Raw genomic sequence first — 12,959 nt, 5'->3', positions numbered from 1 at the left:
AGTATCTATCATCTGATCACAGGCTCACTGCAGCGTGGAGTATCTATCATCTGATCACAGGCTCACTGAAGCATGGAGTATCATCTGATGAAGAAAGCAACTGATTTTCATCACCTTCAGCTCTGTACTGTTTAATACCTTGATGGAATGTGTTTAGCACATAGAAATCATCTGCTTTAGGGAAAATAAATGTAATTTTTTACCTATTTATTTTATGTTAGAAATATAGCGGTGAATCGTTAATCCGCTCTAAGCTCCTGGCAGGTGATACAAGGCTCTACACCTGCCCAAGAGCTCTTAATTTTGATATGCCTTGACTAGCTCAATGGCTGAGCACTTCCAAATATCCCTGAGGCTAGCATATGATCCCCTCTGGTATTCTTGGTTTAAAATCCCGAGCTCTTGGGTGGGGCACTCTCAGGGATTTTAGAGTGGATTAATGATTCACTGTTACAGAGAAATAAGTGGACTGGCAAATAAATACAGTGCTTTTCATGCCCAGACCAGTCTCACCCAGACCTACCATTTATTTCAGTCTCCTTCTTTACACCAAACCTAGAACTGGACTATCAGAAAAACTAGTTCCTGACCGCCCTGATGGTAAAGGGACACACTCATGCAAAGACGGCAGAGTGGGGGTGGAGATGGTAGGGAGAAACAAACTATAATTTAGACACTTGTTTCAAAACAGCCAGTATCTAACTGCTGAGTGTGTAAATTTTAAAATGCATAACACTGTGTTTATATGTGGGGTGTATTTTTCCTAGTCTTTTTAGAAAAGATTAATTTCCTATGAATTATATACACACACACATACATAATTTGAGTATATAGGAACGATTCATAATTATGTAGGAATAAAAGGACAGGTTGGAAACACACAATGCAGATGCATCAAGACAATTGGAATAAGGGTTTGTTTTTTTTTTTTTTTTTTTTTTTTTTTTTTTGGTTTTTCGAGACAGGGTTTCTCTATATAGCTCTGGCTGTCCTGGAATTCACTCTGTAGACCAGGCTGGCCTCGAACTCAGACATCCACCTGCCTCTGCCTCTCAAGTGCTGGGATTAAAGGCGCGTGCCACTACCACGGGCTGGAATAAGGGTTTTAATACTGTTGAAAAATACCCTCTTCTAAGAGCCAAACATCATTATAAGAGGTAAATTTACATGACAACACACAGATTAACTACTCTGTGCACAGTGATCTGACCTTCTGTTTTGGATGAAATGCAAGCTTCTTTGGACCAGGCAGACATACTAGCTCCTTAAACCCTCGGCCCTTGGCAGGCTTCCTAAGAAGACCCACACTCCTTTCATGGAGTTGTGGGCTTGCTCTGCTTTGTCCCTTAGGGGTTTTCAGGGATTAAAACACCAACACCTCCGCAGATATCAAAGTGTTGCTGCCATGTGATCAGAGCATGACCTCCTTCTGGCTCTTCTAGCAGTGGGACTTGCTAACTCCCTAGACAGCAAGCTCAGTCAGAGTGAAGTTAGAGCTGATGAGAGGAGGGTGCTCATCTCAGGGAAGAGTATAAACCCTTCCTGCCCATCTAATCCATTTGTATCCTGCTCGGATCCGCTTCTAAGCCCAGGATTAAGAAAGATATATCTGTGTTTAAACTATGTAAGGACAAAGACAGACATCCCTGATGAGCAGTCACTTGTGCATGGAGCTGCCTCCAAGGGCAACATCACTGGTGCTTCCACCATTAATCATTTTAGGAAGCCGTCTGCTGGGCTCTCCCTTCAAGTATGAAAAAAACAGCCTATTTCATCTAAAAAAAGCTCAGATTGGACGTTTTCATACACTTTTATCTTAAAAAACAAAGAAAAACGAAGAGACAAAGTATGACAGTATTCCATAGCAACTAAAAGGGGTGGCTGAGTTAATATGGCTTTTACCCCAATGACTCTCATGACGCCTTCAATGGCCGCAAAGATCAAGTAAAGCAGTCCCAGTCCAATCACCCGGTGCATCACTGTTCCTAACCGAGGCCTGGAGTAAGCAAGAAAGGGAGGCAGGGAGAGAAAGCATTCGTAAGTAGAGAAAATCTGAACACAGAATTCGAGGTGTCAATACACAGAGGGCACTATCTAGTCACATGGCAGTGCTTGGGTTCTCTTTCACAGGACACAATCACAGGCCCAGGAATACCGTGTCTGCTTTCTAGGACCTGAAACTGTACAGGTGCCAGTGAAGAAACTGTGTGGCTGGCCCCAAAGGTGCAGAGCATTTGAAGTTCAAACGATAGGATGAACATAACCAAGTCCTACTTCTTAGTATGGAGGAGCAGGGTGGTGAACCTAGGAAGAGATCTGCCAGCTTCTAGGGGCTCATGGAGGTTGTAACTTCTATTACTACAAACCACACAAAGCACTATCTTAGAGAAGCCCACTGATCTTGTGACCCGATACAGAGCAGAATGAACATAAGGAACACCAGTGCCCTCTCTCTACTTTCCTGCCTCTCAGAGCAGAGGTGATAACATAATTTGCTTTTTAATCTTTAAACTTAAAAATAATAGCTTTGAATCTTATAAATAAGTAGGGAAAAATTTATTTTCTTTTACAGTTAACAATCTGAATATAGATGGGACCTACAAATCAGAATTGATTACACATACATTTTAAAATACTTTAAAAACCCACTTCTCAGAGTAATTAGAAGGGAAAAAATGGCTTGGAAAAACTATCTAAGACAGTCATGTTAAAACAAAATTTAAGGCAAGAAGCTAAGTGTTGGGTGTGGAAATGGAGATCAGGGTGGTGGGCCCCTTCAAGTTACAGGCAAGGAAGGGTTTGGAATGCAGCCTAGGCTGGCCTTGAACTAGATAGAGATCCTTTGGATTCCATGTCCTAAGTGCTGGGATTACAGGTGTCAACAGACCTAGCCATGACCTAACAATTCTACTCCACGATTTTTTCTAAAGGAAAACAAAACATGTCTACCTAAAAACTTGTTTGTCAGCAGTCATGGCTGCTTTACCATTATTGTCAAAAATTAGGAGAAAAAAAATGCTTATAGCTAGTAATAACCCAACACATTGGGTTTTAGGGAGAAGAGTACTCTCATTACCTTGGGAATGCTATATGAAACAGAACCCTCCAGGAAACCTAAGCTGCTAAGAAGCACAGATCCCGCTGACCTTCCTGCCTTTAGAATGGAAAGAACTGGGCAGAGCCAATTGTGAATAAAGATCTGCTACTAGAAAGCCAACAAAATCACAGGCTGGCTCTAAGCACCATTCAAAGGTAAGCAACTTGGCTAATCTCTACTCTAGCATTGTTTGTATGAACCTGCTACATTCAATTAGAAATGAAGTTGAACATAAAAACACTTAGAAAAGTGACCAGAACTCCAAGACCTGTATGAGTTAAATTAGTCAATAATATGTGAGAAATTGGAGCTTAAACAGAAATAAAACTTTTAGTCCTCCTTACACCACAGGGAGTGGCAGATCACAATTATGACAATTAAGATCTGTAATTCAAAGGCATAGCTTGGTTTCCATGTTTGCATCTGGGCTTAGATGGCAGTTTCTAAACAGTCTCTACTGTCCTTGTGAATGAGACACCACACACAGCAAAGTCATCTGGATTCCAGAGTCAACCCAACGCCGTCATTCATTTTCCCTTCACTCCTGTCTCCCCTTCATAAGCCTGGGGGCCTGACCTCTTGACTCTAGCTGTGTGCTCCCAAACACAATGAGACTCAGCAAGAAGGCCTACAGAATGCAGATCTTTGAAGCCACACTCTTAGCACCACTCTTCTACCTCTTACCATGGACACTTCAGAGCTCCTAAATTTCTCCTAGTATTTTTATATTAGGTAACATCAATGTTGCTTCTCCAGTGATCCTAGGTTAACTTGAAAATGTCTTAGACATGCACTTAAAACACCTGCCAAACAGTCACACTACTGTGCAGAGGCCGGCTGACTTCAAAATGCCTTTCTTCTCACCTCTCCAAAGCTACCTGTGCCTGGGTGCAGTGATACGGTTAGAGTCTCAGGTGGGAGGACTACTCTGGGAGTGCATGACCCCTCCTGGTTCCCTGAGTAGGTCAATTGTACCACAGCCCTTAATGAATTCTGCAGATAGGAGTGACCTAGATGGTGACCACCTTCACCTACCAGACATTACCCACAAAAGAAGGTTAGGTATTCCTGTGGATTACAGCCCTCCCAAGCACTGAGTTCATCTCTAGGTAAATCCCTTCACCCCCAGATGCTTTATAGACAGTAACAGTATTGCCACCTGGATGGCTAGGAGCACTGGTCCTCTGCTTTTACCGTTACTATTACCAGTGGAACTCCTGCAAGTTGGGCCATCCCATATTTCTTGCATACTTAGGTACACCTTATTCAATGTGTGGTTCTTATATCAGGCCCTAGCCTCTTCTGCAAGTGTGCTGAAACAGAAATCAAGACAGAGGTAAATGGGGTCCTGAGAAGGGAAGATTCAGTGTGATGTGACCAATCCTCCTGCCTTCATTCTTTCAGTTTCTGGACCTTTATGGAGCTCTCAGTGGCTCTCATGTTAGAACAGGGTGTCCAGAACTTCATGGTCTTGTGGTCTGTAGAGCAAGGAAGGATGGAATGTCCACTGGAAAATAAATGTGGTCTCTAGTTATTATGGTTCTGTACTCTGGGTCTGGATTTGCTGCACCTTTATAATAAGACATAGACCGCTTAAGAGTTAAGGTGTGGTGGCACATGCCTATGATCTCTGCACTTAGGATGCTCAGGCCACCTTGGCATCTTCATTTGGAAATAATATAAAATGGCTAGTCCATGCAAGTTTTTTAAACCCATGTTCCTGCAGAGTTTTCCTTTGGGGATACAAGTCCCCAGTTCCACAGAGGTCATGGTGTACATGAGCTGAAGCACTAGACTGAAAAGTCAAGTGCTGTTCATCACAGTAATACTTACTTCACAATGCCATAACCCAAGCTCACAATGATCACAAGCAGGCGAGCCAATGTCCTCTTAACTGCAGATATCAACTCTGCAAATATCAGTAAACCTTGGGCTAAGGAGAAAGAAAAGAAAACTGATTGTATGTACTCTTGAAGGCCTTCTAAGACTCTAAAAAGTTACTGTACAATGACATTGACAAACTCTAAAAAAATTACCGTGAAATGACATTGAGATCAACTGGTATTTCAGACCTAAGTGAAAGGCAACACTACCTCCTGAAGACTCACCACAGGTCTGATCACCTAGCTCTATTGGGCAGTTTTCTTATGCCAACCTGAAACCTACCAGAGCTCCCCTCCAGCTACCTCCGTCTTCATGTCCAGCAAATATCTCAAAGCCATCATGCTCTTTGAAGTTCTCTTTTTTTCTAGTGCCTTTATCATTTATTCATTTAAGATGTACATTTACAATAGTAAAGTATTGGCCTAGAATGTGCAAGGCCCTGGGTTCAAACTCTAAACCATAAAAAGAAATGGAAGTGTTCATTGTGCTCCTGCTATGTGACTGTGAGAGAGACACTTTGATCTCTATCTGCATAGACTTTGAACTCTAGCTAGGGCAGACACAACTCAGCATGGGGAGGGCTGCATGTGACACAGTAACCCTGAGATTAAGAGAAAGAGCAACCTAATATACATCTGGGGGGCATGTAATTAGTCTAGAAATGAGGATTTAAAGACTAACTGGATATATGTGGGAGAAGAAAAGGGCAAATACAACAGCCCTTTGGGAAGCACAAAAAGAGGGAAAAGCATAGTATATATGCAGTAGAGTGCAATGTCAGATGCCAAGAAAAGAGTATAAAACAGAGACCAGAAGCACTCGTGGCTCTGGGGACTCTGTTATGGAGTCTAGACTTGGTGTTGAAGGCAGTGGGAAATCAACAGCAGTAAACAGAGGAGAGGAATTGGTAATCTACAGCCCAGGGCCCAAATCTGTCCTTGCATATTTCTGTAAGTCAAGTTTTATCATAACACAGACAAGCGTATTTGCTTGTTGTTGTCTGTGGCTGCTTTTTCCTCAGGGCAGAGCTGAGTCATCAGAGATCATGTGGTGTGCAAAGTCACAAATGTCTAGTACACAGATTTGCAGGACTCTTTAAACATACTGACAGTGACCCAGAGTTTCTTTGTTAACCCCTTTGGTGACACCTCAGTTGAAAGACTTGGATTCCCTGATGGCCCCAAATGGCATTTCTTTTCTTCATATATCTCTGGGGTTTACTCCTCTTCAGTCCATATCATCCTTGCTCTCTCTAGGTAAAAGATCCTTACCAGAACAGAAAGGGGATGAACTACCTTCTAACACTCAGTCATGTATCAACCCTAATGCTTTATCATCTGATACTACCTCTGCCTGACCCTGACAGTACTTAGAAAGGAGTCCAAGGGCCTATGTAAGCTAAGCAAGTTATCCACCACTGGGATACACCCCCAGCAGTTCACTATCTGACCTAGAGCACATATGCAAACATCTCTGTGCATGTATACATGAGCCCATATACAGCAGGAGCAGCTCGACTATGTACTCCTCCATGTTGGGCCTTTGTTTAGTCTTTTGATATCCTTTTAGCCTTTCTATTTTCAGAAATTTCAAATATTCCTCAACAGAAATTAGTGTGATAAATTTCTATGAATCTATCACTCAGCTTCAATAAATAGCAACACAAGTCCAGAGGGGCATGTATACTGCAATTCAGTTGTTTTCCCCTAGAGTTGGCTAGCATCACTGCGTCTGTTAATAATCGATGCCAAGATCATTTGTAACTGTACTCAAAGGGGCATTTTTAACCCTTTGAAATCTCCCAAAGTGTCAGTGGTAAGACCAAACAAGCCCTCCCTTTTGTTGACTCTATCATCTACAAGCCTGAGACACATATCTGAACTGGGTAACAGCAGCCTAGCCAGCTTCAAGTGTCCCACTGTGCAAACTATGGTAGGGCCTCCTTTGACCATAGGAAGCTTGTACAGGGTGAAGAGAAGAAGAGAGTAGAGACTACAAATACCATAGACTCTGGTGCTACTCATCTCACTCTCTGGGGCCCAAGAGCCTTTGTTTTCTTTTTTTCAAAGAAGAGAAAAAAAAATCAGAATAGGAAAATATCAAAAGCACTGGCCACACCTAAGGTACCCTTACCCATATCTTGGTATTGTTTTAATATAATAAGAGAATAGGAATTTTTCTTTTTCCAGAAAGAGAAGTGAAGGGAAAATTAGAGAAAAAAAAATTTTAAAAAAGGAGAGAACACATGGACTAGCTCAGATGATCAGGGTCCTACTCTAACACTGTCACTTTGTGGAGGGTGGAGGGTGCACATGTTTATACACCAGAGGACACAGGTGCCCTGACTTACCACTCTCCACCTTATTCCCTTGAGACAGTCTCTCACTGAACCTGCAGCCAGGCTGCTAGCAAGCAAGCTCCATGGATCCCCCACAGTGCTGGGGTTGTGTGGGTACTGAGGTTCTGCCTCAGGTCCTCCTGCTTTCTCTGTAAGTGCTTTACATGCTGAGCCGCCCTCCACGTCTCCTGGCGGCCTCTTGTTGGCTTCCATCCTCTTTACTGGCTACACAGATATTTGCAAACCTATGTTCAGCAGGCCCTTCCCCCAGCTGTGCTAAACTTGTACATTGCACACAACTCACAGAAAAACTCAAAACTTACTTGACAGTCCAGTGCTGTTGATGTTCTGGTATTCACTATAAAAAACTGCCTTTTCAAGCATTCCTAGGAAAATAACAGCTGCAATCCAGAACTGGATTCTTAATATATCTTTCCAGTAACAGGCAGACCACAGCAGCCAGAGGACACCATATAATATGTAAACAATACACATCACCATGTAAAACTGCAGGAAGAGAAACAGTGTTAGCCTCTGACCCTTTTTTTTTTAAAGATTTATTTATTTATTATATGTAAGTACACTGTAGCTGTCTTCAGACGCACCAGAAGAGGGCATCAGAACTCATTACGGGTGGTTGTGAGCCACCATGTGGTTGCTGGGATTTGAACTCATGACCTTCTGAAGAGCAGTCGGTGCTCTTACCCGCTGAGCCATCTCACCAGCCCCACCTCTGACCCTTTTAACTCTAGAAAGTAGACATCTCTTGATTCTCCCACCCTTCAATTCTTAGTCTCTCTGGAAGCAGAAATTGACTGCATGTCAAAGCACTACCTACAAAGCAATTATTACTACTGAACTCTTAAAATTCTTAAAAATTCATTTGGAAACAAGGAGGAGAAATACTTACAATCATGAGAGGCCAGTCTGATGCAGAGATGTACCCATGAGGACCCACCATAGAAAGAGAAACTAGTGACAGCAGCAACAGGGAAAGAGAGGAAGAAATATAAGAGTTAATTAATAATCAAGTTTTTAAAAACATTTTAAACATAAGCTCATTTCTCCTTATCTATTACAAAAGCATATTAAATATTAAAATAATCATTAAGTTTTAGGTCTTCAAAATAGATGTATAACTAACAAATCTATCCTTATAAAGATAATAAATCTATCCATATAAAGATATGTTTTAAACAGATATAGATTCACATTAATGACAGAAACTACAGAATACAGATAATGTATGAACAGAGGTTAACTATACCATTTAAATCCCAGACTGCATCTGTTTTCTCCGTTTTAATAGAAACAATGAAGATATGGAAGCCATCTTTCTGGGTCCTGGCTACAACATCCTGCAATAGAGAGAGTAAGTCTTTGTTCTCTGAGACAGATTAGTGTATGAGATAGTTATATAGTTCACACTTAAACAGTTTTAATAACTGAACAGATAAAACAAAGGGAGGGAATGGCAGGCAGTGGAAGGAAGACCCTGGTGTCATTTTCTTTTTTACCTAACCCCCTCCCCCATACCCAGAAGAGGGGAACAAAAGGTTCTCATCTTCTGTGTCTTCTACCACTTATACTATCTCAGGTTCCCCATGCATTCTCATTCTGTGCTGCCTTTAATATTATCATTTAAATATTTTTCTGGGGGGCTGGAGAGATGGCTCAGCGGTTAAGAGCACTGACTCCTCTTCCAGAGGTCCTGAGTTCAAATCCCAGCAACCACATGGTGGCTTACAACCACCCGTCATGAGATCTGACGCCCTCTTCTGGTGTGTCTAAAGACAGCTACAGTGTACTTACATATAATAATAAATAAATCTTTAAAAAAAAATTTTTTTCTGGGTTGGTCTTGGTGACACATGCCTTTAATCCCAACACATAGGAGGCAGAGGCAAGTGAACCTCTGTAGGTTTAAGGCCAGCCTGGTCTATATAAAGTTCCAGGCTATACAGGACCATAGAGTGAAATTCTATCTTTAAAAAACTCTGCCGGTGGCAGTGACACAAGCCTTTAATCCCAGTACTTGGGAGGCAGAGGCAGACTCTGTGAGGCCAGCCTGGACTACTCTACAGATAAGGAGTTCCAGGACAGCCAGGGCTACACAGTGACATCTATCTTCAAAGAAAAATCTAATATTGGAATTCTCATATTCCCTCTTAATACCACCAGATATTCAATTTTAACTAAGTACTGTTTGTTTGTTTTTTTAAATTGAGTTGAGAGACAAGTGAGATAATGTCAAAAATAAGTCAGAATAGTCAGAGGCTTTGAGTCTGAGCCAGTCTGGGCAGCAGTAACATGGTATCACAAAACAAAACATAACTACAAAATTGTTCCTCAGTCTCTACAAGGAATGGGTACCTGCACCATCCCCAATAGGTACCAAAAGCCTTGAATGTTCGAGTCCTCCATATAAAATGTCAAGGCATTTGCATAGTCTACACATCCTCCTATATGCTTAAAATCATCTCTAGATTATTTCTAATACTAATAGAATGTAAATGCTATCCAAACAGCTGTTATATTGAATTGTCTAGAGAACAGCATGAAAAATTTCTGTAAATGTTCAGTACAGAATTACTTTTCTGACTGTTTTTGATCTGCATTTGGTTGTATCTATGGATGTGGTATTCAAGGATACACATCCTACAGGTGCTGAGGGCCAACTCACATGGACTAAATGATTCAAGTATCTTTGGTCTCTCTGCTACCAGGTGTTCCACTAACAGATAAAGCTGTCCGGTGGGCACTGCAGAGATTAAAAGCACTTGATGCTCTTTCAGAAAGCCTGAGTTTAGTTCCCAGCACCCACATCAGGTGGCTTACAACAGCTTGTAACTCCTGCTCCAAGGCATTTGTATGCAATACTTTTGTCCTCCACAAAAGACAGCCTGTGTAAAGTCTGTCCCTATCTCTGCAGTCAATGTCTTCCTATTAGATTTCTATTTGGAATGGATGAGGAAAAATGTAAAGTCACTCTATAAAAGCTAAATTTAGGCTCTCCTATAACTAATTCAGTCCTATACATAACTCCTGCTAACCTTCTGTACTTCATACTCAGACTTTTGCCTCTTAGTAATTCCCCCAAATGCTACAATTTCCCTTTCCTGTGCTACACTGTTTCTCACTATACAGCCTTGGTGATTGAAGGAGCCAACTGCTATGCTGTCTTGTGCACTGAGAACTGACATTTCAAATCAAAACAAAAAACAGCTGCAGAGCTAGTCTTCAGAGAGATTTTTAAACAAAAGCAGAAATAAATCTTGCAATATAGACAGAAACAAAAAATATATACTGTTTTAAGTAGTTCCTTTTTTTCTTTCTCAATTTTACTATCATTCTCTAAGTAAACATAAGATTAACTTTCCAAATCATACTATAATTTGTGCTTACTGGATTTAAAGACAAAAGGGCTTACTTACTGTTGATCCTTCTTGGCTTGAAATGTTTCTGATACCTGTTAGTTCTTTATTCTGGAAAAGAGTAAAACAATCACATTCTATATTACTACATTTCCATGGAGAAAAATAGCTTTTAATAATTAAGATAAGGGGCTAGAGAGATGGCTCAGACGTTAAAAGCACTAACTGCTCTTCCAGAGATCCTGAGTTCAATTCCCAGCAACCACATGGTGTCTCACAACCAACTGTAATGGGATCTGATGCCCTCTTCTGGTGTGTCTGAAGAGATAGTGTACTCACATAATAAAATAAATAAGTAAGATAAAAGCATTAGCAGAAAATAGATTTAAGAGTTGAGTATCAGAGATCAGGTTTCACTGTACATGAATTAACAAAGTTCTTAGAATGTGCTTCCTTAATAGTGTGGCTAATGCTGAAGAGTGAGTACTGCTGGAGAAAGTGTAGGAAATAAGTAGGGGCATTAGGTGCTAAAATTCTGGACTTGGTCAAAGTCTGAAAACCACTGAGGCACATGTATGTAATTTTCTTTATGTTTGTTATGCTTCCATATACATTTTTAAAAACTTCAATTTTTTACTAAAGATATTTTCATTTTAGAATTTTCAGGAAGAAGAAAACTACAATGATTCATAACAATGTGACTTAGGACTTCTATTGCTGTGATAAATGCCATGACTAGAAGCAGCTAGGGAGTAAAGAGTTTAATTTTTAAACTCTCAGGTCACACCCTATCACTATGGGAAATCAGGGCAGGGACCCAGGGGCAGGACTGAGGCTGAAGCCACGGAAAGAAAACTGCTTGCTTTCCATGGCTTGTTCAGCCTGCATTCTTTTTTTTTTTTTTAATTTATTTATTTGATTTTATGTATATGAATACACTGTAGCTGTACAGATGGCTGTGAGCCATCATGTGGTTGCTTGGAATTGAACTCAGGACCTCTGCTCCCTTGGGCTCTTCTCGCTCCAGCCCTGCTAGCTTGGACCCTGCTCACTTCGGCCCAAAGATTTATTTATTATATGTAAGTACACTGTAGCTGTCTTCAGATACCCCAGAAGAGGGAGTCAGATCTCATTACAGATGGTTGTGAGCCACCATGTGGTTGCTGGGATTTGAACTCAGGACCTTGAGAGAGTGGTCAGTGCAATCTTACCTGCTGAGTCATCTCACCAGCCCTTGGCCTGCATTCTTATGCAAACCACAACCACCTGCCCAATGGTCCTGTGCCACTGTTCCCATGGAGAACTGTGCCCTCCCACATTGATTATTATAAAGAAAGTGCCACACAGACTTGCCTACAGTCAATATGATGGAGGCATTTTCTCAACTGAAGTTCTTCTTCCTAGATAATTCTAGGCTGGGTCAAGTTGACTCTCCACCCAGCCAAAAAACACCAGGATACCAGATATGACTGTTTTATTAACACTTATAACACCACTTTCTGGGAGAAAGAACATGCATACAGGAAGGAGCATTTAAGTTGTTAAATGCCTGTGAAAAGGCCAGACCCTTGGTAAGGGTAATAGATCACTACCTTCACAACATAGAGGCTACTGGTAACCTTGACTACAGCTCATTTGACAGGATGCTAGGAGCAAAAACCTGAGAATGGTGGAAAAATGAGAGATAAAATGGGAGAGAGCAGATCATAAAAACCTCTTGTTAGGCTGAAAAGAGGAAAAACCAGAGGCATGGTGGTGCACACCTTCAGTCCCAGCTGCTTGGAGGCAGAAGGAGGTGTATCTCTGAGTTTAAGGACGGCCTTTCTACATAGAGAGTTCCAGGTCAGTCAGGACTACAAAATGAGACTGTCCCCGGAAAAAAAGAGAGAGAAAAAGAAAAGAATAAAAAGCATCAGGATACCAAGTTATTTCTTATATCTAATGCACATATGCAAAAACTAAAACCAAGACAAGCATTTTCCTTTCTGAAAATACTGACAAAACATTATTCAAGTTTGGTGTTTATATTCACTACAAATAAACTGATTTTAACCAGACAGATACTCACATTTAATGAAGGAAATGCCTGTGAATCACTGCTGCAATCTAAGTTTTCACTTCTTGTTGTCCAACAGTCAATGTTTTTGAAGTAAGCGCAGATGTCTGCATCAGCATGAAGTTCATGTCTTTGGGACAGCTCCTATCCAAGGTAAAATTCTAAGTTATAATTTGCTTCTACATTTCTTTCCCTAGGTGATTAAAAAAA

General features: G+C 41.0%; 1 protein-coding gene across 3 annotated transcripts in view; it reads right to left on the bottom strand.

The window, feature by feature from the left end:
- Positions 1–12,959, bottom strand: part of Tmem87b (transmembrane protein 87B) — a 38,691-nt gene that overhangs the window by 18,050 nt on the left and 7,682 nt on the right. For all 3 annotated transcript variants that reach the window (XM_031371852.1, XM_031371853.1, XM_031371854.1), the window contains exons 4-10: positions 12,762–12,893; positions 10,754–10,804; positions 8,587–8,677; positions 8,230–8,291; positions 7,643–7,826; positions 4,931–5,030; positions 1,903–1,996 (exon numbers count right to left, since the gene is read on the bottom strand). In XM_031371852.1, coding sequence (XP_031227712.1) covers positions 1,903–1,996; positions 4,931–5,030; positions 7,643–7,826; positions 8,230–8,291; positions 8,587–8,677; positions 10,754–10,804; positions 12,762–12,893 — 714 coding nt within the window. The remainder of the gene's footprint in view (positions 1–1,902; positions 1,997–4,930; positions 5,031–7,642; positions 7,827–8,229; positions 8,292–8,586; positions 8,678–10,753; positions 10,805–12,761; positions 12,894–12,959) is intronic.

Source organism: Mastomys coucha, unplaced genomic scaffold (genome assembly GCF_008632895.1).
Source record: "Mastomys coucha isolate ucsf_1 unplaced genomic scaffold, UCSF_Mcou_1 pScaffold15, whole genome shotgun sequence".
NCBI lineage: Eukaryota > Metazoa > Chordata > Mammalia > Rodentia > Muridae > Mastomys > Mastomys coucha.
The sequence above is the reverse complement of the archived record's forward strand: the minus strand, read 5'-3'. Positions and strand labels throughout refer to the sequence as shown.